Source organism: Haliaeetus albicilla, chromosome 1, assembly GCF_947461875.1.
Source record: "Haliaeetus albicilla chromosome 1, bHalAlb1.1, whole genome shotgun sequence".
Lineage (NCBI taxonomy): Eukaryota > Metazoa > Chordata > Aves > Accipitriformes > Accipitridae > Haliaeetus > Haliaeetus albicilla.
This window is the reverse complement of record NC_091483.1, coordinates 29,990,796-30,017,434: the sequence shown is the minus strand read 5'-3', so window position 1 is coordinate 30,017,434 and position 26,639 is coordinate 29,990,796. Positions and strand designations below refer to the sequence as shown.

The 26,639-nt window shown below is 38.8% G+C and overlaps 1 protein-coding gene across 1 annotated transcript; it reads right to left on the bottom strand.

Annotated features, from left to right (window-relative positions):
- Window positions 1-152: 152 nt before the first annotated feature.
- EIF4E (eukaryotic translation initiation factor 4E) lies at window positions 153-26,639 on the bottom strand. The gene is made up of 7 exons (XM_069784000.1): window positions 26,495-26,639; window positions 16,727-16,833; window positions 14,443-14,538; window positions 12,326-12,389; window positions 10,140-10,253; window positions 7,458-7,597; window positions 153-5,437 (listed from the first exon to the last, which is right to left on the bottom strand). Exons 1-7 carry the CDS (start codon window positions 26,510-26,512, stop codon window positions 5,323-5,325), a joined length of 654 nt encoding a protein of 217 aa, XP_069640101.1. The 5' UTR covers window positions 26,513-26,639; the 3' UTR covers window positions 153-5,322.

Here is a 26,639-nt window from a genome sequence, read left to right as displayed (position 1 = left end):
GAACACAGCTGATCTATGGGTGAGCTGCAGAAGCCCTAGCTACACACAAACTCTAAACTGAAGAGTGAACACGCATTTCAAAGTGGTACCTTACTCATTTATCTTTGATTTGCATTTCTCTCCATCCCATACAGAGTCAAGAAGCTGAGACGTTCAGTTCCTCAGAAGCTTTATTTTCATTCAAGCTACAGAAATATAGTACCTTCCAATTTCCCATTATACTTTCTGCGTATTTGTACGGCTCAGGGCAAGATGCACTAGGATAACTACCCTGTACACAGAGGAAGATAAGGCTCAAAAACTAGCTTTACTTCAACGGGTGCCAAACCTTACCTATGAGGTTGGCTCCAATTCCTTGATAACATTAATAGGCACAACATAAGGAAAAAAGATTGATCTAAACTACCTCTTGTAAAGCAAAATCCAATAATTCATTACAGAAAGTCATCCAAAGAAACCTTTTAGAAATAACAAGTTTTCTACTTTGAAAAAAATAGAAAAGAGTCATTTTTGCTTTATATATGATATATTCACACACATACTTTCAAGTATCATTTTCACTATTATCATACTTACATGGCAAGAGATAAAGTAAAAATCCCATAAGCAGATTATTATACCAAAGAAGTCACACAGTCTTTATCTGGGTTTAGCAACACCTGGAATTCTCCATGGTATCATAGTGACCAAAAAAGCAGTGACTAGACTCAGAGTAATTTTTCCCTTTATTAAACATGTTTTAATAAGGCTTAAAAAGTATCAGGATTTAGAAAAATGTAGATGGGAAAAGTACAGACAGTCATAAACCCCACAAATTCACAGCTAAGCTTGTCACAGGCTCAGTACTAGCAGGGAATAAAAAGATCTGAGTTACGTTCAGTTAGCACACAAACTGATATCAACAGACTGACTTCAGCTAGGATGTTTTCACATTTAAGGCATCACACAAAATAACAAGTTAATGCTAGGAAGCGTAACAATCATCCTGTGCTCAGCCACAATTCACATTTAGCTCTGGACATCAGAACTTGCTTTATTTCAAAATAGGAAGGCTTAGCAGGGCATCCCATAGTCTTCTGGGAAAGTGCCAGGCAGCCACCAGGCCAGAGCAGAAATGACCATGGTTTTTATCACCAGGGAAGGAATTTACATGCTTATTAAAGGCTTTCCTGCAGTGCCAGAGCTGGACACCTGAAAACAAATCCTGGTGGAGTACAAAACTTTAAGAGCCAAAAGGCAGAAAGTCTGTTCAAGCAGCTACAGTGACAAGTGTCCTGCAGAGAGATCAAAATGGAAAGTCTTCAAGATTTAACAGCTTCTGGAGCTTTGAAATGATGATGGAGAGGTCCAGCAGGTGTATTCGATAGCCAGGACTGGGACTGGTTCCACGCTGCTTGCTAATACACTCTGCACTCCTGCTCACCAAGTGTAGTTTGGATAGACAGATACGAAATGTCTCAAAGTGAAATAGGTATAAACTACTTCCTTACTGGTGATGTCATTTTCATTTGTTTCTTGCCGAATATGAAAAGGCACAAGTTTTGCATAAAAACTTTATTGTAGCACCTAACTAAAACCTACTCACAAAAAAAAAATTCCAGAAACCATTGACTCTTAAGAGGGCAAAGTCATCTAAAAGTTAAGTGCTAGGCAGTCCGAAAGCTCTATGGGTTTAACTATGAAGCTCAACTATTTGGTTTAGTACTTCAGTGCAGGATGTCCTTAAAATCTAGTTTTAAAACCATCAGGCCCAGACTCAAAAGTAAAGCTTCTTGGAAACAAGGGAGGTCACAAATATCAAAGGGAAGATCCATGTCACTTCACTAGGCTGAAGTGCAATTTTTTTTGCTTTAGTAAGGGTCCCATGGAGTCCAGAATATTTTTTTCCAAGCATTTCTGTCGGGAAATATTCCATTAGGTAGGATGGAAGTTTTGAGCTCAGTCCAAGCTTTGCTAAAAGCTACTATTCCAAGTTCCCAGAATTTGGGTAACATTAAGTTTCCTGAGCTAGAGACAGCCTGAAACACAAGACAATGACAGTGCAGCAGGACAAAGAGAAAGTGACAGTGAAAAGCATTGCACAGCCCAAGACTTACAGTACACCCAGAAGCTGTTAATGCACAAATATTCCTCATCTGTTACCCCTTCTTCCCAGGCTATATTTTGGCACATTCTTACACCTCTTTGAACACAGCAAGTTTCTGCTTTCTTTCCTTGCTCTACTGGTTTTATATCATATAAAACCACTTCTGAATAGATGCTTCAAACTTTTTTTCTTTAGTCTTCTCAGGCTTACTAAAATTACGCATTGACAATGGCTACCCATTTAGTAAAGACACCGAATATTTTATACCAAAACTAGATGTTTAAATTTAAACATTTACTGCTTTTTTTTCCTCTTATGAGCCTGTAGCTGTTTTATTAATACACAGAATGGAGAGTTCTCAGCTTTCGCCCATACCATAAGAGCAGAAACAACACCATTATAATCAGAAGAACATTAGTATGCAGCACAAAGCGATTTGCAAGTTGGAGAAAACGAGGTTCATGGTCACTTGCTTCTTCCAGCAATGACGTAAAGGCATAGGTTCCATATTTGATAAAACAAGTCTGCCATTTAATTTTCACTCAAGTCTTCTAGAAACATAGCAATTCTTATTTGAGCAGTGAAGAGCCTCGAATCAACCTACTTGAAGGTTTCATATTACAGTGCAAGTCAGTTGGCTGCTTAAATAGGCTCAGGCTCAAAAACCTGAGACCGTATCAAAAAATATCAATCACTTTTCTAGATGAACAAAATGCTGCTACCCTGAACAATATTCCAGTCAGTCTTGTAGTGAAATTAAACAAAACCAATACTATGTACTTCTCAAAACAGCACTCGGGTTAATCTCAACACTCTTTACAAAAGGGCAGCACTACCTATGTTTCTGAATTACATTCATTTTAGTGAGCCTTCCCCCAGTCCTCCTAAATTACATACACCTAGACAATCTAAAGTTACCACTCAGGAAACTGATTCATCTTTACCTTCCCATGCATACAAGCATTACTGGTTTATTCAGAAATATCAAAGCCTTTATAAACACTACTCAGCTTGAGGCTGATGATAGAGAACAGACAGTTTAGAGAAATTTAGTTCAAAAAAAGTTTACTTTAATTCCAAAGATGATTAGCTGAAGCAGTAAGCTGGAAAACAGGCAGGGACTGCTATATTCTACTATGAATGGTTCTCTATTAACCAAACCAGACTTGCTTTGCACACCTGCAGAATCAGGGCAGGCAACCAGTTACACCAGAATCCACAGAAACCAGCATACAAACAGCCTAATAGCTCTCTCCACATCCAACATCTATCCTGGTTAATGACCAATACTGAAGGCATAGTATCATTAGATATAGATGCCTACTGTAAGTGTTTCTATTAAACAGACATAAGAACAATCCAGAAGTTACTGTAGTACTTTTCGGTATAGTCTGATACACTATTTAAGACAGATTTCTGATAAAATGTGCAAGAAAGTGTTCAAGTCTATCTTAGCACATAGAAACACTTCAGTGCCTTAATCAGGCAGATTTAAAAGCCTGATTCAACTGAAGCATCACTGCCACAGTGACTAAACTTGCATTAAGGAGTTATCACAAAGATCAAAACCTCAATAAGCATCTGCCTTTAAGTTTAACTGAAGAAAGGCTACATAGCCCCAGCAAGATCTTAAAGTGCATCACACACTAAAAAATAAGAAATCAGTAATAAAGCATTGATTTTGCTGCATGCTCCCCAGTTAAAGAGTAGAAAGAAAAAGCCTCTCACATGGTGCTCAAAACAAGAAGTTAACTCAATGGCCTTCAAATTTTTCCCCCAATCTTGCAAGTCAAGCAAACTTACAGCTCCCACAGCAACTTCCAAGCCAATGAAAGCTTCATTTCATTATAAGACATACATAATAGCAGACTATCTAGATCCTCGTATACTTTTATTTTGTAGCCGCGTGCTAGTGTGCTTTACTTGTACTTCATACAGGAATTATATACTTAAAGTAGAATTACTCACTTAAGCGCTTTTAGTGTAGTTCCTACCTGAAACTAGATGGCTTTTTATGTACCCTTGAATTTCTTGGTTGGTATAAACCAAAGTCAAAAGAGAAACAATGCAAACCATGATCAATTAGACCAACCACTAAGAAAAAACAGTAGCCACATCAATATAATTTCACTTTGATTTAGGGTGCTATCTAATAGATTTATTAAAAGTTTCAACAGACTATAGCTCCAGACTTTATCTTTCTCGGAGGACACTACAATAGAAGCCACAGTAGAGACTGCCTTGTCACAAGAGGTACAAATACTTGCTGTATAGATGGAGAAATAAAAGGACAAATCTAGTTGTCTAAAAGACAATTCACTGTACACATTTTATTTACAGTTTTGTACACTGTCTTAATATGAATGGGACCGCTTTTCTACTTGAGCCATTTTAACCAAAGCAAAATAACCTAAGTAATACAAAGTGTTAAAATACAGCATAAGATACAAAAACAGACATACTATTTCTAGTAAGGAATGTAAATTATGGTGTTACATTAAAAAAAATCCACAATTATGTTTAGGAAATCACACAAACAGATCACTGATTTGACTGAAATGCATAAGTTTGTAGCAAAGCTTTGATGTTACAAAAAAACCAAAAAATTACCAAAGAATGCACAAAATTAATGTTTATTCCACCTTTGTCATATTCCCAGATTCTTCACCAAATGTTACATGAGCGAAAACAACTGAAATCAAAATATCACTAATGTTATCAAATAGGGAAAACAAATAAATTAATCTAGCAGCCATCAGCATAGGTTACAGCAAATATGATGCTGTATAAAAAAATTGCTAGAAAACTGTATGCACCATACTCTTTTCCAAACCAGCAATGTTACTGCATACAATGCAAATGTAAAACAGAGTAATTTCCTGCAGGTACAGAAATGCAACTTCTTTTCAGAATACTGTGGATAAACAATTTTTTTTTCGTAATAGTAATGTTTCTACCAAGCTATTACAGAGTGGGCCAGGAAAACATTTATGGATTCGGGGGGTGAAGTGTACTAAAATTCTGATTGGTAATGGTTACTTCAGCCAAAATAGAAAAAAATGAACACAGAAGTACAAGACAAAGGCGAATGAGACTTCTCACAAATCTTAGCAACACTTAGATGGAAATCAAATTTAAATGTAGTCCACTCTGCTTTTGAAGAGGCTTTGGTTCAGCTCCCAAATCTCGATTGCTTGACGCAGTCTCCTATGAAAGAATACTCAGAAGGTGTCTTCTTAAACAACAAACCTATTTTTAGTGGTGGAGCCGCTCTTAGTAGCTGTGTCTGCATGGGACTGATAACCAATCACTATCTTTGGAGGAAGTCCTAATCTTTCCTTGTATACTCTCCTGGAGAAAAGAAACAGAATAACAGTTTAAGCAAAGCCCTTAGGAAGGAATTAGTAACAGGACAGCTGCTTTTAAGATCTGCTGACACCTTCATGAAAAATTGTTTCTAAACAGGCAACTATTTCTCAGGTATGAATAAAGGACTTGAAACAGGATTTTTCTAGCTTATTGCATCTAAAAATCAGCTTATAGTCCTGTATGAACAATGACTTACCATACAAAATAGGACAAGCTCTTGCAAAAAAATAATTAACAGGCCTACATAAATGTATAACACAGGGATTCTACTGCATTCATGTAGTATATCATTAGTATCAGCAAGCTATATTCCCACATATAGCAACAAAAGAACTATGAAGAAGTCATGGTCCATGATTCCAGAACTACTGAGATGATAAAGTCACCTGAACCAAACAAAACAGCAATTCCCCGGAACAGTTTTTATCATCACACACATCTCAGTTGCAGAGACTTGCTGTCTTTTCTTTAACTACTGATGGAAAGCTGACCCCCATCCCCTCAATTCATTATGGTACTGGTCAGGGGCAGCTACCCAACAGCAGCTTTAAGAAAAGTCAGCTTGGATCTTATGCCTTAAGAAAAAGCAGCAGCAGTACCCACCTTACACAGAGTGCTCCTTAGCAGAGTGAGATGCAAGCCACTAATGGCACTAGGCTGTAAGCTCTGACTACACCACAGAACAAGCCTGTTCAACTGCAGATTAACAAAACTACGTAAATTTTCTTTTTTTTAACCCTACCCTAATCATAATGGAGCAGTTTACAGAACCATAGCTTACCCCAATTTCAACTGTTAAATAAAAGCTTGATATATTGTCTTTGGAGTTATGGCAACATGAGAGCAGGTAGTCAGCGTAACTTACCTTAGTCATTGTGTCAGTCAGTTTGCAAAATCTTAGCTTTTTTACAGTTACATCTTAGCTCCTTAATTAATGTTAATACCATTCTAAAAATGCTCTCTGATGCCTACTAGGTTTGATATAAGGTTATTCTCTACTAGTAGAAGATGCATACCACAGTTCTGTTTATCATTAAACACTTACCTTTCAAGTCTGAACATGATTGCATAATAAAATTGTTAGTATAAGGCAGACCCCACCAGATTCTTAAAGGCCCAGATGACAAATGGGTCAAGAGAGCCACCCAATAAGTGAAAAACATGAGCAAGCTACTATGGTTGACAGTTAAAGTTTGGCCCAAGACAGATGTGCTAAGCTGGGAAGATAAATATTTTCATTGGTTTACATAGCTGAAGAGGCCTACAATGACTGAAATTAACAGCAAATAGTTTTGAAGCATCAATACTACCGCATAAGGAATCCACCAGCTTTAGCAATACTTGCTAAATAGCAGAGCACAACAGGCATTTTCCATAGTACAGACTCATGATCATCCGAGATGACTACTGTTGCTGATTGGAACGAAGACTATAACATGCACATAAGTAATCCATGAAACTCAGCATTATTTTGTTTGATTTGTACTTAGAGACAGAGAGGTAGGAAAACATCTGTAGAGTTTCACAGCACATCACTGTCGAGCTTTTTTCAAATATAAGGACATTCTTGTGAGCTTAAAATTTACAGCACCCTTCCTCTCTTATTTGTAAGCATCACTTTCCTAAGAAAAATCTTACCAATGCTCTGTTACTGACTACCCACCTTTACAAACTGGCATGTTGCAAGAGAATCTACACAATCTACAGGTGTTAGTTACAATGCCTCATTGTGAAATAAAAAAACTTTTGCCAAGATTTGTGTTCAATTCTTCATAATTTCTAAACTACAGCAAAGGTAGTGCGGCAGTACAAAGTAGTAACTAACATTAAGCCCACACAAAAAACTACACAATAACAGAAATAATTTGGCACTGAGTTACTTAAACCAGGGATACAGCTCTGCACAGCCTACATTTGCCTGAAGTGCATTATCCATCAAGTTAGCTGGCTTTAAATGCATTGTTACACTTCATATATTCAAGACACCAATCACATTACTTACCCTATATGCGTAACAGCATCCCTGTTTTCACATTCAGTTGTCCATATTGCTATTTTATCACCCTTAGTTCTAACATTAACAACAGCACCACATACATCATCACTGTAGTCATCAAACGACTCCCCAATAAGGCACAGCAGCTACAAAACAAAGATGAACTATTAAAAGTGGCAGTTCAAAGTCAGAATCCTGCTCCATAGGCAAACACTCAGTGTACATAAAGGACTGAATACTACATTTTACTGCTTATAGCCACTTGCCATACAGCAATCATTTTCTGTTTATTGCAGTATCTTCTTGAAGTTCCAAATGTTACAAGTGAACTTAAGCTCAGAGTTTTCCATCTCTGCTCCTGTCCCAACAGCTGCAAGTCCTAGCACAGTTGATCATTTATGTGGTGTTGCCTCCCACCCCATCCTCCCAATCCAAAACCAGGTAAGAATTAAAGGAATTTATTCTTCTTTCTAAAGTACATTTAACACAGGTAGACAAATCTGAAGTTTTAAGTGTTCACATTCATTATCTAGGAAGAACCTGTGAAGAACTATTTGGGCAATATGTCAGCTATGTAAGGTCCAACTTCAATTCTGAAGTATATCAATTCAGAGGCAAATCAGACTGCAACTTAGATGAAAAGTGCTATCTAATGAAGCATTACTTCCTATCAACACACTCAGAAGCTTCAGAGTTCCCACAGACTGTAAAGTGGGAATCAGTCATCCTGAACAGTGTGTAATGCAAGGGCAACAATACAAGTAACACAAGATTCTTCCCCTGCAGATTTTTAATGAAGATGGGAATTGGCAAAGGTGGTATACTTCAGGAACACCACTTTGACTTAGGTGACATCCTAAGCATGTACAACATGCTAACTGTAAAAGTGATATTTAAAGTCTTCAACTTGCAACTTGTAAAACAAGCAATTTTCAGATATTCAGAACTGAGAACTTCTTGTGGTTAAGACAGATTAATCTAGTCCATGCCGAATTAAAAATTCTTCTGCACACTGAAATATTAATCTCCAAATGAACACTTGTTTACTTCACTTGCACAGTACGTTAAATACACTGCCATTACATTAATTTTCCAGAATCACTTACAACATTTGGAAATTCAAAACATTTGCAATTTTTTGAACAAAGCAGGTCTTTCAGTACTCGAGAGCTGCAAGGGCTGACTTCATTAAGGAAATATAAAAAGGACAAAGTGTGCTACTGAGTAAATCAGGTATAACTACACATACTTTAAGTGTTACACCCAATTGCAGGCTGCACACATTCACTGAGTAATGAAAGCCACAAATGTTTAAGTTTAAACCACACACAAACATTCAAAATATTGAACAGGCTTAGTACATACACAAGCAAAGATGACTACCATGCTCAATAAACACTACAGTCAAGTACATACTTCATGAATGCTGCACAAGAGGGGAAAAAAGTCTTCTCAAATGAAGTTTAGTTTACAGTTAACAGCAAAGATCATTAGATTACAATAAAAATTTGTTTCAAATGGGAGTGATAAAGGAAGTGGCTTTGATTTTTATTGGAGAAAGTTGGTTACAAATAATTACTAGAATTAGAAGCGACAGGGTTGTTTTAGAGCATATCCCAGTCACCTGGGTATTCGGGCTCTGCACCATTGCTTGCTGCTAAACAAAAAGCTGAGCCCTCTAGTCTTAAGTCTGCAAAGACTATCTACATGTTTCCAATCCATATATAATGGCTATTAAGAATCAGAAGGACTCAAACAGGCATTTAGGTGGAAAAGCCAAATGCACACAGCAAGACATTAATTTACTTGTGCGGTCGTATTGCCTAGTAGTATAACACTCACAATCCTTTCTTCAAATCACTACTACAGTGACTAGAAAGATCCTAATAGCTCTGGTATTTTGGACACCTCTGCTTTGATCCTGAAAGCCGTTTCTTGCTTTCAAAGGGGTGCAATACTTCTTGCCTCTCACACAGAGAGATTTGGCAAGATCGCTTTGCATTGTACTGTCTGCAATCCATGCCCCTAAACCCCAGATCACACTAGACTGTTTTAGGCTATTCTGAGTCAGTTGCTAGACAGTACAATTGTATCCTTTTCTACAACATGTTTACTGCAACCCATATAATCTCTAGAAGTATATATACCAAAGAAATCTATTCCAAAGAGATAGAAGCAATGGAAAAAAGTATTTTTATAGTGTACATACAGGAAAGACTGCTATTACTTGCCTACCCTAGTGCTGAAATAAGTATAGAAAGAACAAAAATAAATCTGAAACTCCCTTGTTTCAGCAAGACCAAAACCTGAAAACTAGTCACTTGTAAGAGTATTTGTAAAACAAATTGTTACATTTAAGCACTTAAATTTGGGAGTTGCATTCAAGACAAAGTATTATTTTCCCAGTAGCTTCACAGCTATTCTGTACATTCCATAGGAAAAGGTTAATCTGTCCTGTAGAATTATCTCTATTGCTGCCCATTATAAGAAGGTATTCAACAGAATCCAACTATGTTGAGCATCACTATTGAAAAATGTTTCAAATACAGCCTGTCAAGAAAAACTTACAGGACACTGTGCTGCCAGGAAGTTAGAAGTCTAGTGTGGCACACAAAGAACAAACCAGTTAAAATACTAGATACGAATGCAAGATTCTTCATTTGCAACTTGTAAGGCCATAGTGCTTACTGTCTCTAGCCAGAAGCGATCAAGGTCACTTCGTCTCTGCTGTTTGTTTAGTGTAATTAGCCATCGTCCTCCTCGCTTGTTTTTTTCATCTTCCCACATGGGTTCAATCCCATCCTGCAAAGGACAGTCAGAAGTTAAATCAGACTTCACAGAATCATAGAAAATTTTGGGTTGGAAGGGACCTTAAAGATCATCTAGTTCCAACCCCCCTGCCCACTAGACCAGGAACACTTCCACAACCTCTCTGTGCAACCTGTTTCAGTGCCTCATCACCCTCACAGTGAAGACTTGATCTGTATTTTTCCTAAAGAATAACCATGAGGCCAGCGATAACTGAAATAGCAACTTAAGAAGAAAGTGTATAGTTTAAGATACATACCTGTCCAGAAATAGTGTCTCATACCAATATCAAAGTTCCAAACCAGCTTAACAAATGCACTCTCTCTAATGAATTTTTATTTTTACAGAAGAATCACAGCCCAGGCCAAAGTCTTGGCTACACAACATTACATACAAAAAACTGTGGGAAGAGGCAAAGTCAACCACCCACTTTGCCCTGTATGAAATGAAATAAAATTAGCAGCTACATTCTGGACTCCTTATTTTAAGTCTTGACTCAGTGCAACATTGGCCAAGTGCTTCACTTATGCATAAAGATTACTTTACTGAAACAGACACCCTTGGCAGCCTATCTCAGTGACTTCCTGCACACACAAGGTGAGAATAAGAGGGTTTCCATCTTCAGGGCCACAAAAATCAACACACCATTTAGAAGCAAGTTGCATTCTGATTCATGCTTTACCAATGGCCCTACGCTGAACTAAATTACTCCGGATGCGCTGATCCAGGAAAGCGGCCAGCTGCCACTCCCATATCCACCAGCTACATAGCCCTTCAGAAAAGTCAGTCATTTAAAAAAACCAGGTAACTGTCTAGACAGAGAAATTCAGTTAAAAAACCTGTCTATTAAGAGTCAGACTACAGAACTTTGGCTGAAAACTAATTAAGTGTTCAACATGCAAGATGGAGTGGTGTCAGCTCACGTTAAATTTAACACCCTCACTGGCAGCTGCAGAGCTCAAACTACTTCATCACCTTTAAGAGGCACTCTTAGGAGGTCACAATTGAAGGACAACAGCAAGAGATTGCTCAGACGCCTGCAACAGTTGCCAATTCTGTACCTGTTCCATGCATGTAAATACTTAAATTATTGCTGATTGGTAATAGGCAAACACAGAATAGATACACAAAACACAAATTTAGGATTCATGCAAAAAATACAAGCATGATCCATAGATATCCTAACCTCTGAAGGGCGTACAGCTTCTTAAAAGTTTACTAGTAAGGTTTCTCAGTCACCTAAAATATCGTTACCTTCCCAAACCCAAGCATCACCACCTCAGGCTGCTGGGGTTTACAAACTACATCCACAGTCTACTGAGGAGTCCCAGCCAGTAGCTATGTTTTATAAGCAAAGGAGAAACCAGGCACCAGTAGTTAGGGGATTATTTAGGTATTTGAATCCAGAAAGGAAGCTGTATGTTAGAAGTACTTCAGAGAGGTTAGAATTTAATTTAGAGCTCCAGTTCTGATCTCCACTCCAGCCAAGGCAGGATCTCATGTACACTTTCTCATCAGCATTTCCTTTTTGCTAGTTTGAACACTTCCTCAGCATCCTTTAAGTGTCAGTGTTGGGTACAATCTTCGATTTTATACATAAGTAATACAGCATTTAACTGGTGGTATAAAAAATAATTGTAAGAACACTGTGCATCTGGCTAGTAGTGCTCATAAAGAATACTAGAGAACATTGTAGCCTCCCACAGAACCTGGACATTTTAACTCATTTCATGTCACACCAAGTGACAGAGCTGGAAAGTCTTTCATATTATAAAAATTGAGAATTATTTGCACAAACATCTCAAACATAGAACAAAAACAAACATAGTAACATTAAAACACTGTCTGTGAAGGGTGTTAAAGCAAGTACTTGCATTTTCAGAACTAGTGACAGCCTGATTTTCAAAGGGCATGTGTCTGGGACTTCCTAAAAAAATTAACACCTTTAGAACATTCCCAATTATGCTCCTAAATATCTGAAGTGAAATATTAGGACAGTGTCTTGCTTAGTCAGGAAACCATCCATCAACATCCATAACTGAAGAAAAAAAGGTTAGCAAGCATACCTTAAAGAGCGAGTAGTCACAACCAGGCATTAAATTACTAGAGAGCTGGATATGGTTGTATAAACTATTGGAGGGAAAAAAGTAGGATTAAAAACTAAGCATTATTTTAAGGTACAAAATTCTTGAAGAATTTAAGACATATAACCAAACAACATACAAAAATGAAAAAGCATTAAAGTTATTTCAGAAGCAACCCTATTTAAGTTTTTTTCAGCAGTATAAAAGCATTAGCTTTAAAATGTTCTGGGCTTAAAGCAGCAGAATGGAAACTGGTTTATGAACACTTGCTGGGTTCCTATACCAATGCTTCTTTTAAACCTATTTCTAACAAAGTTATTAGAAATATAACTCACTCAACTTTCATGACAACAAGTTCTGTGTGCATGTGTATTCTGTACATATGCATACATGGAATAAGGATAATCGTTTATATTTATAAGGCTACTCTCTCTGCAGAGAAAGGTTTTAGATTCGACTTTGCTATTTAATACAATACTCTGAAGGCTGTAGGCCTGATAATTCAAATTGAAATAAGGACTCAAAAGGCAAGAACAGATGATTGAAACAGCAAAATATAAAATATATACTCTGAATTAATTTACAACTATGCAATTCAGAGAAAAAAAAAATCAAAGCAGTACATACTGTCTCCTCCTCTAGCAAGAGGATAGACGCTTTTTTTTCCTGTACTGTTAAGGTCAGACTTCAGAAAAAGACCTGCACATATCACAGTAACCTGCAGTCCAAGACCAACTAACATTCAGGCATGGTCCAGCACCAAAAAGGAAATGAATTACTGCAATGTTCTAACAATTAGAAATCAGGCATAGGAGTTTACAAAGCCAGTTACAGATTTACCAGCTTCCCTCCTTTAAGTTTACCTTAACAATATTTTCTCCCTAGAACAACACACCTATTTCCCACTCTGACCACAATGGAGGAATAACTTCTCAATTGCTTGGGACTTATTTTATACCTTCACTGCAGACATCTAGATCAAGCACTTCTTTTAATTACGCAGACTATCTTGGTTATAGGAGCTCAAAAAACTTACCCTTAAAAAACTTTTAATAGTGAGCTTCAAACAATTTAGCCACCCATCACACACCCCAAGACTGCAAACTACTGTTCACTAAACCGTTAGTCACCCCCACAGTAGGAACGGGAAAGGTGGTTACAAGCACAGAATCCTATTCCCCTCCCTCTGACAACTGCACTGATATACACTTGTTCAACATTTTCAGTATCTTTATTTCTTCCCTGTCAGTGCTAATGGGTCACTGATGGATCTTAATATTCCACTAAAGACACCATCTCTCCTTCACTGACCACATCCAAAAGAAGTTATGCAACAAAAACCTTAAGAACCCTACCACTCAATGTAGCATGAAACACTAAGAAAGATCAAATACATAATGCGGTTTTTTTTCACCCTCACTTTCATGCCACTTGAATTTTCTCTGTATTTCATCATTATGGCAGGCAAAATCTTCCAAGTAAGCCACCTGAATTTGACTGAAGCAAGTGTTCAGAAAGCACAGGCCTACCTTCAAAGGCTTTGTCATTGCTATTTCAGTCTAACTGCTTTTGCAGCCCTTCAATTTACAATGAAGGTAGTTTCTTCTGTAGCTTCTAACAAACTTCTTTCAGGGATGCCATTAATCTGCATCAATCTCCCAAGTACCATGCTCCAGATTCAGGCACTCTTGCACATTTGAAGCTGTCTGAGAATTTAATCAGCTAGCAAAATTTGGGGCCAAGGAAGTGACAATCAGTTGGCTACAAGAATTTATAAATTCATGTTACTATGAGATAGCTACTGCACAAATACAGTTTTCTACATGTATGTCATGTACATATGAATATAAGCAGTGTTGCAGTGTTAACAGCAAGAAAAATTGCATTTAAAGTATGAAGAACTTCTCCAATCACATTTTCTTCAAAGGTTACATTCTACTACATTCTGAAGAATTGGTTAGACCTCGCCTTCAATTTTGCAAACCTTTCATATTACACCCCAAATTTGCAGTTAGAGTACTTTATGGTTTTTTGACTTTGGCATAAGCTTTTCCAACATATGCCAGGATTATTACACAGACTGAAGAATCTTTACTTACGCCCAAAAATCTTCAACAGTATCAAACTTTGAGATAAGACGAAGATTTGCTTGCCAAGTTTTGCTCTTGTCATTTTTAAAAAACCAGAGTGCCCATCTAAAGGAAAACAAAGTAAAATAATATCATATAGAAATTAAAGTATATTAAAAATATAATTCATTATTTGTATTGTTATATCCAAACTAATTGCAAGCCTTAAGATCAGCATGGAAGTCAGTTTTCATCAATAAGCTACATGAGAAACTTAGTTCTCAAATATAACTCTTTGCAGATCAACAATATTTGTGTTCTCATCACAACAATCATGGCAGACTTGATGAACCCATTTAGGTAAATATTTTAAATAGTTTTGGAACATTTCTAAGACTCTTAACCTCTAAGCCTCAGATGTTTCTGCTTGCTGCCCCAGCTAAACTGCAATCCCCTACTGCAAATAACTGATTACAGTCTAAACCACCACCAACTATTCAAACTAGGAGCACAGCTCCCTTTCCAGTAATTTCCTTGTAAAGGTTACAAAAGCTAATTATATCACTCCAAAGCTATACGTGACATGAAAGTTCCCCAAGCACTCACATACTAGGAGAGCATAAATTTTAAAAGGGAAGCTGCATTAAGCTTACTAACGGCAACAATTTTAAACAAAACCCCACCAACTTTGTTTCAAGTTTTTAAATCTGCATATATAAAGACAAGACTAAATGACAAATTTTCCATCCAATTTTCTTCATCATCTCCACTGAGTAAAAATCTCAACACATAATATAAATAGAACCTTTCACACAAAAATGTTCTTTCTGGATCTAAAAAGCATCATTTAAAATGCTGGAACAGGATACCTGATGAGGCATTTAACCAAACAGGCTTATTTTTAATTCTGATAGTTTCAGTAGTGTTGAAATCACTCAGGTTAGCACTAGAGTAGATTTATCTCCTCACATCAGAGTACTCTAACTCACCAGGTGTCAATCTATTGTTTTGAGACCTTACCCAACATTTCAAACCTCATTTTAGAAGTTTACTATTTTCTAGTAATAGCCCCACTACCACTTGTAAAGGAGTGTCAGCACCAATTTAATCAAAGAGTTTAAAGGAAAAAGAGGAAGGACAGAAGAAGTTGAGAGAAAGACAAGGGAAAGCAGGATGCACACAGCATACCACTACAGTGCAGAGTGGTCTTCCACACTTGCTCAAAACTTAGAAAAACAGTAAGGTGCCACTTGGTAAAAGGATTCCTTTGGGGCAGCATCTACCTACCAACATCAAGTACTGAGCATTCCACATCAGCTCTTCAGCTTACTTGGAGAAAATGACTTCCTAACTGCTCTTTTTGAAGTACAAGTATGCTGCTGGAGTAACTTTTGTGCACATTTAAAGGAATTCAACCTATAAGCTTATAATACCTGTACTGCAGAAAGGTAGTTCAAGTTGAGGTTTTCAAGTACAAAGCTTCTTGTTAAAGTCCTCATTGTCTGTATAGCTCAGTAAAAACCTGAGCAGTAGCTTTTAAAGACATACCTGGTTTTGCACACTGAAGACAGAATTTAGTAAGAGGGCTTTGATTTTTCAGTAACTTTTCTTAACTATACTTTTAACTACTGCTCCATGTTTTTCTTGTTAAACAAAAAAATTTAAGTGCCCTACAGTTTTTTTTTTTAGTGACATTGGCACAAATGTGTGCATTTGCACTTTACAGGGTTTCTTCTGCTGTGCTTCCTACACATAATGAAAACAGTATTACTGTAGACACCAACCACTCATATGACCAAGTCTAGTAAGCTCTTTGGCTGATTAGCACAGCTTCTACTACTTTCAGTTCCAAACAGGAGGAAAAAAAATGGTAAGGTATGAAGAAGTAAGACTCTGATAAGAAATAAGTCTTTGCCACTGGCACCTTAATTGCCCAAAGTACAAGGCAGAATGGAAGGTTTTCCAGTTCCGCTTGGCAGCAACTTCATCTCAGTGTCTCTTAAAATACACCAGACAAAAGCAACAAAAGCTCTGCTTGCCTCCAACTAAAAGCAAAGACATGCTCTTTCCAATTACCTGGCTGCATTATGAAAATCTGTAGAGATTTTCAGCTTCTGTAACAATCCTATATGAAAAGGCTCAAAATTACAACAGGATCAGATTCTATTTCCTCTGCAACCTCACTGCAAAAATCTTCAAAAAAAGAGAACTCTCAAAATGCTGCCAGAAAACATCAGGTAAACAAGAGAGCTGTAAAGCCACAGGCATTCTTCCACCTTTGGTAAAGTCACAATCATGCTTCTGTACTGTTTACCTGTTCTGTAGTGGATGCTTAATATACTGTTCAGGGCTGGCAACCTCCTGACTAGGTGCTGGCTCGGTTTTCTCCTCTTCTGAAGGCTGAGGGTTGGGAGTGGTTTCCTGTTTGAAGAAAGGAGTTATTAATACGTTCCTTCTCAATTTTTATTGAAGTAATTTAGTTCTCTGAAGTAACTTTAAGAAGGTTGAAGCTAAGAGTTCCTCTAATTCATCTTGGACTAGGGGCCCAAATCACATCATGGAAGCACAAGCTGCATCCCTTCATTCTTCAACCTCTGAACGGGTCCTACAAGAAATACTAACTGCAGGAATTCACATTCTGCTGTTCAGTGATTTGCTTCCCATGTCATTTGTTTCCAGAATGGTTTACTTAACATACTTGTCTTATTTTGAAACAGTTCCGAGAGTTCAGAAATACAAAACATGCTATGTTCTCTAGAATATGCATGTCTAAAAAACTAATTTCCAGAATAATAATTTCAGACGGAAAACTTATCAGTTTCTGACAAAGCATCATTGGAAACAGATGTACAGGCCCTGTTTATTTAGAAAAATCTGTTACTACAAGTAGGACACATGCCTACAATTCTCAGGTCCAAAATCAGCTATTACAAGCAGCTAGAAACCAAACCAGTAAGTAGTTATCTTCTTATTTGCAACATTACTACTAACAAAGCTTCAGGCACCAAACAGCAGAATTTAAACACATACCCGTTCTCAAGTTTCAAACTCAAATAAATGTAATTACACATTTACCACAGATTAGACCGATTCCAAGTATTATTTTTTCAAATCTCTAGAGACAGTGCTACAGATGTCAAATATACTTAACACAAAGCAGTGAAATAATATATTCAGTAGTAAAATAATATATTCCCTTTGCATCCAAGCCCCCTCAAGCTTGTCATTCAGTTCTAGAAGCCACTGTGTCAGGTTTGAAATTCTAATGCCATTCCTTCAAACCAGGCAACACAAAGCTTCATTGTGAGGCCAAGTGTCCCCGCCAGTTACCACCATCTCTCCCTAATCTGCAATCCATGCTAGAATATTAGAGACAAGGAACGAGGACTATAGCTCATTCCCTACAGCTAACACAAAAATGCCTGTACAACTGACCCTGTGAAAGAAAAAGCACTTCAGTAATATAAACAAATACTAACTACAGCAGACCCAAAGACTCTAGACATTCCTAATGCAGCAATACAAAAGTAGTACTTAAATTAAACTTTGTGGTCTTCAGAGAACAAAGCAATGTAGGGGTGGATTAAGTAACAGTAAGTAATCTAATTAATGGAACAGTTTACTTCACTCTTCCATGTTACTCAGTTTATCATCACTAAAGCTGCTGAAAAGTGCAATGGATCTGAAGTGGTAACAGAAACACTGTTTAACTGTTAAGTCCCAGCTGGCAAACTCTTCTGATAACACCTAAAGATCCGTCTTAATGGGGATTTTCTTTTCATTATCAAAATATTTAGCATTATCAAGCATGATGCTATGTTTTACTTCAGAGAAGTTACATCTTTATGCCTGAAAATAATTAAGTATGCTTTAGTTTAACAGCTCACCTAGAAAAAAAACACCCCTCAGTTCTAAAGCTAATTTACATCACGTTTAAGAATGCTTTCATATGCTCCCACGTTCACAGGGAAAAGAACTGAAATGCAAAGGGGCAGTGACAACTAGGCTACTGGTTTGATTTACACAGTACAAGGGGAAGTTAGTACAGTTTCCTGCCTCTTAATAGAAGTAAATGCTTTCTGAAGATTCCCTAATGTGGAACATTACTGACAAACCCACAGAAGCAGTGTTGAACAATCTGTCAAATCTCCTTCAGTGTAATACTATAGAAAGCTAAACAGATCTTCAAAAAACCTATTAAGTACTTCAAATTCTATCTAGAATAAAATTTCTAATGTTAGCCCCATTTATTTTTAAGTTGATGGTATCAAATACACACCTTTCCCTTTAGTCACATTCAAGAACCCCACAGAACAAATTAAGATGGTCAATGCACAGAGGCTGTAAAATACATTAAAGAAGCATTTCAATATTTCCTCCTCCAAGTTATCATTTCTATTATACTACAAAAAGCCAAGTACAGACAACTACAACTTAAGTGTTGCCCTCCTTCAGGGACTTCTAACTAGAAGAGTTAGAAATATTACATGTGCAAATACAATGAGCATACAAGAAAAATCTTGCTGATATTTTGGAATTAAACTAAGCACTATGTTTTGTGATAAAACTTGCTTTCATTCACAATGCTCTGCAGTTATGACATCTAGTATTTACAATTGATTTACAAATGCTATTACACTAAAGATTTTTACATCCAATAGACTCACTCTTGACAAATGCAGAGTATCTTCCAAAAATAATTTCATTTGAGTATCTCATTCACATTTGCTCAGCAAATAGCTTTCAATATACAGAGAGCTAATCCTAAAGTCTCCCCGGTCAGTCTTCCAGAAGTATTGTAACTACACAAACTGGAAGAATCATTACAAAACTATTGAGCACATGCAGGGCTATGCCATTTCATAACTTCTAATACAAGACAACATCAGGAAGGATTAAGGCAGCACCTCCAGACCATTCAGAAAAATAAAATGCAATGAGTCTCAATACCTGCCCAGTATACCAATGGCCACCCTTCACATAACTACGTGACAATCCATTTCTGGACAAATGGAAGACATCTGACTCAGCACAAACATTTTAGTTAAGTCACCACAGTAACAAGTCCCTTAAGATATTTTGAAAGCTACCTAGCATTAATGAAACTCAGACTAACCATTATTTCAAGCTCCTGCCCAAAACAGTAGTACATGACAACTCACCTCCAAGGCCCAGCTATGATCTTGACCCAGGGTTATGCCACTCCCCTCAAAAACTAACCCAGACAGATTTTTTTTTTTTTCGCCCAGTACCAGGCTGCCCATCAAGGATGGGTACAGCTGTACACACCAGAATAAACCTGGAAAAAGGTGTAAAGTTGGAAGCAGAGCTTATTACCACAAAACAGTTTCCTGGCTGGTCTCAGACAGAAGCCTAAAGGAGCTTCTTTTCACTGCCTTTTATTTCCCACTGCCATCAGGGAAAACAGAAAAAGGCCATTTTCATTTTTGGCTGGTTAATCATATCAGCTCCCATTTCCTTTCATCTTACCTTTATCTCACTATTCTGACCACCAAGCTAAAGTATTTGTATACCAAAGCACTCTTCATTATTAGTCAAATACAAAGTATGTAAGTTCACTAATTGCCATTCAAAGTCCATTTCTTGTATCCAACCTCTTTCCAGCTACTGAAATTCTACCCCAAAGCACAAGCACGCAGGTTTTAAAAGTTCCTGTAAATACAACATGAATTAAAGTTATATCATCCACATTTTACCAATTCATCCACATTTTACCAATTCACATCTTGAAATCTTGCTAAGTTAATAGTGTAACAATTGCAAAGTTAGACTGTCTCCACCAGCAGTTTCTAGACTACTAAATTTAAAATCCTTTGTAATAATTTACTATTGCTCATAACCAATGCATTCTTTAACCTAAAATTGACTTTGTGTCTACTATTAAACAAAGCCACCACTGGGTTTGCTGCTTTTAAAATAGATGTAATAAAAAAAGGGTAGTATTACCAGATAAACTGGAAAGCTTCACATGGCCAATCCTACTCCTCATACACAAGACAGCACATAATTAAAAGTGACATTTATTCAGTACACACGTGTTTTTTGATGTAGGAATCAGCTTGCAGAAGTCCACAAAACAATTGCCTACTCAGCATTTAATGACTGTGCATATCTGCACGTTACTTGGATTCTGACACTTGCAGATTTAATTAGCGTTATTTATTCTTTCTCCACAGCACATAATGACCAACATATCAAAGGAAGGTGTGTATGTCACCAGGACAGGAAACAAATACCACTTACAGTAAAAACTGCTTAATCAGGTTTGACTATTGAAGAGAACAACTAGCTTGACTAGGTTTCACAGAGTGCTGTCAGGTGCTGCCCAGGCCACATCCATGTCCTCTAATTGTCTACAGAAGTTGTTTAGGAACTCCAGTTGAGAGAACACAACATTTACGTCCCAAAAGGATGTAATGTAGCACTGTCGTGCTTTTTTGGTGAAAGTAAAAAGAATTAATTAGTGGAAGAGGCTTCCAAAGTTTTCTTGCATTAAACCAAAATAAGTTCATTTTTGAGAGTTTCTACCTTCTTTTCTAGGGTTTCCAACAAAATGAGAAAACTGCATGTCCCAGTTATCAGATGTCTAAGGAAAAAGCATGTCAACTATCTGCTGGTCCTTATGCTTCTTGCAGATAACTGCTACTACACTACAGTTAGGGTAGCAATTCACAAGGCACAAAAATCAAGAGCTATTTATTTAAAAATATTCTGGACAAAAAAAGGATTTGAGCCCACCCACAAGCAAGTATTATGTGCTGTAAGAAAACAAACCAAGTGATGATCTGATATGCAACTCTGAGGAATGAATATACAGAGGTAAAAATCATACATAGTATGGGTAATATCAACTGGAAGAGAAGTACCAAGAGCCACCTGTTACCAATTAAACAGTGTTAAATAGCTTTCCAGACACCAGGACAGAAAAATTTTCTAGGCATGACATAACAAGGCCTAATGCAGAGCAGCTATCCTCACTGCATGCATTATTACTTAGAACACCACAGATTTTTAGAAAGGTATTCACTATTAGAACACAAACATGGGACATAATTTTAACTGAGTGACATCCCACCAAATTAGAATAGAAATGCAAAACATGTACAGGAACAAAAGACTGAAGTAGAAGAGTCACACACTTCCTCCAGGGTCAGACAGGCACACTGTTCTTTTAGGAAATAGAATCTCAGGTTTTAAAAGATGCAAAGAATATTTACAGCCCTTTTGACTTTTGAAAAATGGGTTACTTGAAAGTACCCTTCAGATTTTCAACATTTAACTTGCAACCTTATGACTACAATTAGCAAACAAGTTACAAGGTATATCAAAATACTGCACTATCTTTGTGGGTTTTTTTCTAGCTGCCTAAGCAGGCTGCCCTTGCACTAGCACTTCTCACCCCAGTCTGCATTCTGCTGCCTCCTTCGCTACTGGAACATGAAACCTACCCATGGGATACGATGACTTTCCACATCTAACATTGTTAGTTCTAAGGCATTCTGACAAGAAAACAAAAACTTCCCAAAACTGCTGAGGAGAACAGTTCAGATGACTGGAGGAACAAAACATCTCTGATCTCCCCGCACACTTCTACACAATAAACACAAAAGCACTGCAAATTACTGCAGGTATACTGAGCCACTCATACAGCCAAACATAGTATTTTACACCAGCTGAAAAATTGAGACACATTCAATCTTCAGAAGAGAATTAAAAAAAAAAGTTGTATAATGTACGGATGCTCAAGAAGTCAGTCTTCAACCAAAAAGATAAAGTACTGGACATACTACTGGTATGCCTGATTATTGTGAAGCATGTGATGTACACGAGCTACTTTGATAAACAGCACTGAACATGAGAAAAACTGACCACAATTTAAAAGTTTATTTGTTTAAACAACTGCTTTGCACACTTAGGAAAAAAAGTCTTTTAAACAGTTAAATTTTTTCTGCCTTACATTCACTATGTAAGAATCAAGGACAACTGCCACTTTCAGGCAGCTAACGGAACACTTGTATTACACAGCACACTTAGATGTGTGGATCACACACTTAGTACCTTCATAACATGAACATTTTAAAGAGGAATAGGTTTTAGGACTTTAAGAAATGAGTGACTGCTTTAAGTTTCTATGTTAAAATAGTCTCTAAACTTATACCTAACCTTGACTTTAGAATATTTCAAGTGAAAGACAAATTTGAGGAAAAAGTCACATTAATTCACTTCTAAACCCTTCATTTCTCTTTCACAATGCAGGCTCTCTACCAGCATCCCTCATTTGATTCTCCCCTCTATCCCCTCAAAATTCACACTGATCTTTACAAAGCTGCCAGAAGGGTCACAATTTCTCATCAAAATTTCCCACATACCTCCACACCTGTGGGTAGTATCAGTAAATAAAACACAACTCAGTCTCATATGCTATTTTAATGCACTACCTCGAAATAAGCTTGAGATTTTTTACAGTGTGAAATGTAATTTTTTAAAATTGCTTTCAGAAAAATGTTTATCTCAAAAATTTACAAGTTGTCCAACATCCTCCTCCTCTCTGAGGAAGCTTTGTATTCAGTCAGAAATGTAATTTACAATTCAAAAGTTTATGATGGACATTCTCAATTACTAAACAGCATGCAAGATACATTTATCATGTATCATTTCAGAAAAATGCAAAGAGCAAGCAACTGTGTACACAATACTACAGCTGAATACTATACTCATTTCAACCATAGCAGGTCACTGACTATATTACGACAGAAATACCTAGTAATAAGAGTTAAGTCCAAAGTTGAACATGGCCTGCACTGAATTTACATGTTAACTGCCTGTCAGTAACACAAAAGAAATACCTTTCAGCCTACCTTGAATTTTAGGAGCTGTTTTGAACTTTCCAGAATTTCAAGACCCTACACCACTATGTTTGTAACCCTTTGAAATAATACTGTTTCATTTAAAGAAAGTTTAGAGTCCTACCTACTGATGATTAGCTGTTTAAACAAGCATTTTTCACATTATACGCAAGTGAAGTTTCACCCATGTATCTTAAAATGCAGAGTTAAATTCACAAGAACTGCATTTGCGCAAGTGTAACAGTAACTGTCATGAAGCAACAAATAAATAGAAGAACCACAATGCCCATTTCCAATTTAAATGATGAGGGATCAGATGCTCACATGTAAGTTACTTCCACACGATTTATACGCACCTAAAAGTTACAGGCTTTGTGTGGCTACATTTTAAAGTCACCTTTGGTAAACTACTGTTTACTAAAGCCTTACTATTGGTTTTGTTGTTGACTTTGTGGACTTTTGTACAGTGTTATCTGCTCACATTTAATCCTCAAAGGCTAAAACGTGAGCACACTCTAACAGGACACACTTCTGCATATTCTCACAAATTAATCTAGAACAGTCTTGAAAGAGAAACAATCTGGATAGCACAAGAATAACCAAGAGTTTTAACCTGTCCATGTTGCAGAGGTTTAAGTTTTTCCTGCAGTAGGGAAGTAAACCGCTGTGCAACAGGTCTATATTTACTTAGAATAATCTTGCTTTTCTTAGCAACTTCCATGGGACTCTCTACAGTACCCCACACTCAAGTTTCAATATTCCTACAGTTTCAAACATTTTTTCTGGCCTCTTAACAAGACTTAAAATGCATGTTATATTTGACAGCATGGAAGTAGTAGACACATCACTGATTTTAGTAGGAACCTACATTTAAAAAAAAAAAGACACAGTCAGTCATGTTTTGCATTTCCTGAGACACATTTTCATACTAGGGAAGCATCGCAGATGATGACTCTACAAACCCAGGTCCAAATTTTGAAGGCCAGCAACAGAAAGGCTTCCCTGTGATCAAGAAGTAAGCCAATCCCTAACCACACATACAATTAAATTGTTTAATTGAAAAGCACGTAGTATTTCTACAACATTAAGCATCTATGACCTCAGTCACTATGAAAGTCTAACTTTAAGCTTTGGTAGGAGAAGTGTGAGCCACCTAAAAGAACAATAAGCAAAAATTGTGTTATTTATATAAATTTGAAAAGCTGATATTTGTTTTCCTGAGCAGACTTCGACTACGGCAGAACATCCAACAACAGCCTTACTTAAACTGTTTAAGTGTTGCCCTATCGTCCACTTTTACTGGCTCAGCACAACTGTTTTGTCACTGCATGGTGAACTGGATCTGGGAAACCAATCTTGCTGGCAAATGGCACGGCAAAATCAATTGTTTATTTTTGTCTAAATTAGGCCCCAGATCTAGCTCAACATACAACCTCAGGCTTATGTAAGAACAATGGAGAGAATGGTGCAGAGACAGGCTTATGCCAGCACCCATGCCTTTAGAGTAATTCCAATTTCCAATGGCCATCAGTATTACAGATTATGTATCACAACCCCTGCTAAACTCCACGGTCATCACAAAACACTGAGCTGACAGGAAGCTCTCATCTTCAGATATGTGGGCTACAGCTCAGAAAGATCAGCTTTTGGATGGGAAAACAAGTGTTTAACACTGTGGCTGGAGAACACGGAAATGGTGCTGCTGGTGGTCCAGCTCACTGCCTTAACCACTGACATTCTTCTTGTTCAGAACTGATAGTCATGCAATTTATAAATGCTGACCGATTTCAATCTCTTCCTTGTCAGTAAAGGTGAGGTGGGTTTTTTTTTTTGTTCATGGAAGAAAACCGTAAGAGGACAATCAATGTCCCTTACACAAAAGGGTAAAATTAATATTTATTTAAACACAGCAAAGTGATTTTCAGACTTAAATATTTTTTGTCTAACCATTACAAAGCCTCTCCAAAGTATGCACTGGCTACTTACTCACAGTTGGCAAGCAGCAGCAATAAACTAGCCCTCCTTAATTTTCTCATTTCCTTGAAACCCTAATACACAGTCTTCTGCTGTCCACTCCTCATGATACACAAGCATGCGGGATTAGAATAACAACTATACTTGGCCCACTTCCAGCTGCTTCAGTTCTCCATGGAAGTGCAGGCTGGGACGAGGCTTATAAAATAGAGCATAATATCACAAACATAACTTAGTACCTAGAAAAAGAAAAAAAAAAAAGTACTTAATTACCCTGAAAACGACGAAAAAGCTCGAGTAGAGACATCCTTTTGATCCGGGAAGGTGACATAACCGGAAAAAGCCAATTTCGTTTGCAACACGCCTCGAGTCTTACCCGTCGCACCGTTTTCTCGCTTCAGCCGCCAAACTGCCGGGCAGCGCACCTCCTCCCTTACAGATCCGCACCTCCGGGAAGCGACCCCGCAAGCCTCCCACTCGCCAGGCCCCTCTCCCCGCAGGCTCCTTGCCTGCCGTCAGACGAGACCTTCGCCGCTCCCCGGCGGCCGGGAGGGCGCTCGCCGGCCGGCCACGAAGAGCCGCCCCCCTCGGCGACCGACCGGCGAGTCTAACCCACCCGGCCTCTCCGGGCGGAAAGCAACATGGCCACCCCCACCGCGCCACATGCGCCGAGCAGCCGCCCGCCAGGCGGCCGGGCCGCCTCTCGCCGCCGCCCAGGGCCGCTGCTCCCTCCTCGCCGCCGCGCCTTCCGGCCCCGGCGGCCCCGCTCCGTCGTCGTCCCCTCCTTCCCCCCCTCACCCCGCCGCAGCGCCGCGGGGGCGGCGGGGGCCGCGGGCGGGGCGCGGCACAATGGGCGCCGCGGCGGCAGCCGGCGCCGCCGGCCCGCAGGCCTCGCTCCCGCCCGCCCGGGATCGCCGCCGGCCCGACCCGGCCCGGCCCGGCGCCCCCCGCGGCCGTGTGGCGGGCGGCGGTGGCGGCGCGGCCCTCGGGCCGCCGCCTACCCCCTCTTCCACCCCCCCCGCGCAGGCCGGCGCCTCCCGCTCCCCCTCCCCCCGCTCCGTCCCCCTGCCTGCCTGCCTGCGTGCGCTCCTCGCCGGCCTCGCCCCGCCGCCCATCCGCCTGCCGCCCGGCCGGGCGCCCGCCGCAGCCGGGGGAGGCGGCGACGGCGGCGGGAGGGCGAGGAAGGAGAGGGGCTGGGGGGAGAGAGAGAGGCGGGCGGGAGAAGGGAATGAAACACTCACCGGTTCCACCGTCGCCATCTTAGATCGATCTGATCGCAGAAGCGCCGCGGGGAGGGGGAAGGGGCGGATAAAAAAACCCAGCTTCAAACCCGGTTGGCCGCCCGGCGGTCACGTGAGCCCGGCGGCCGTTTGGGAAGGGGGAGGG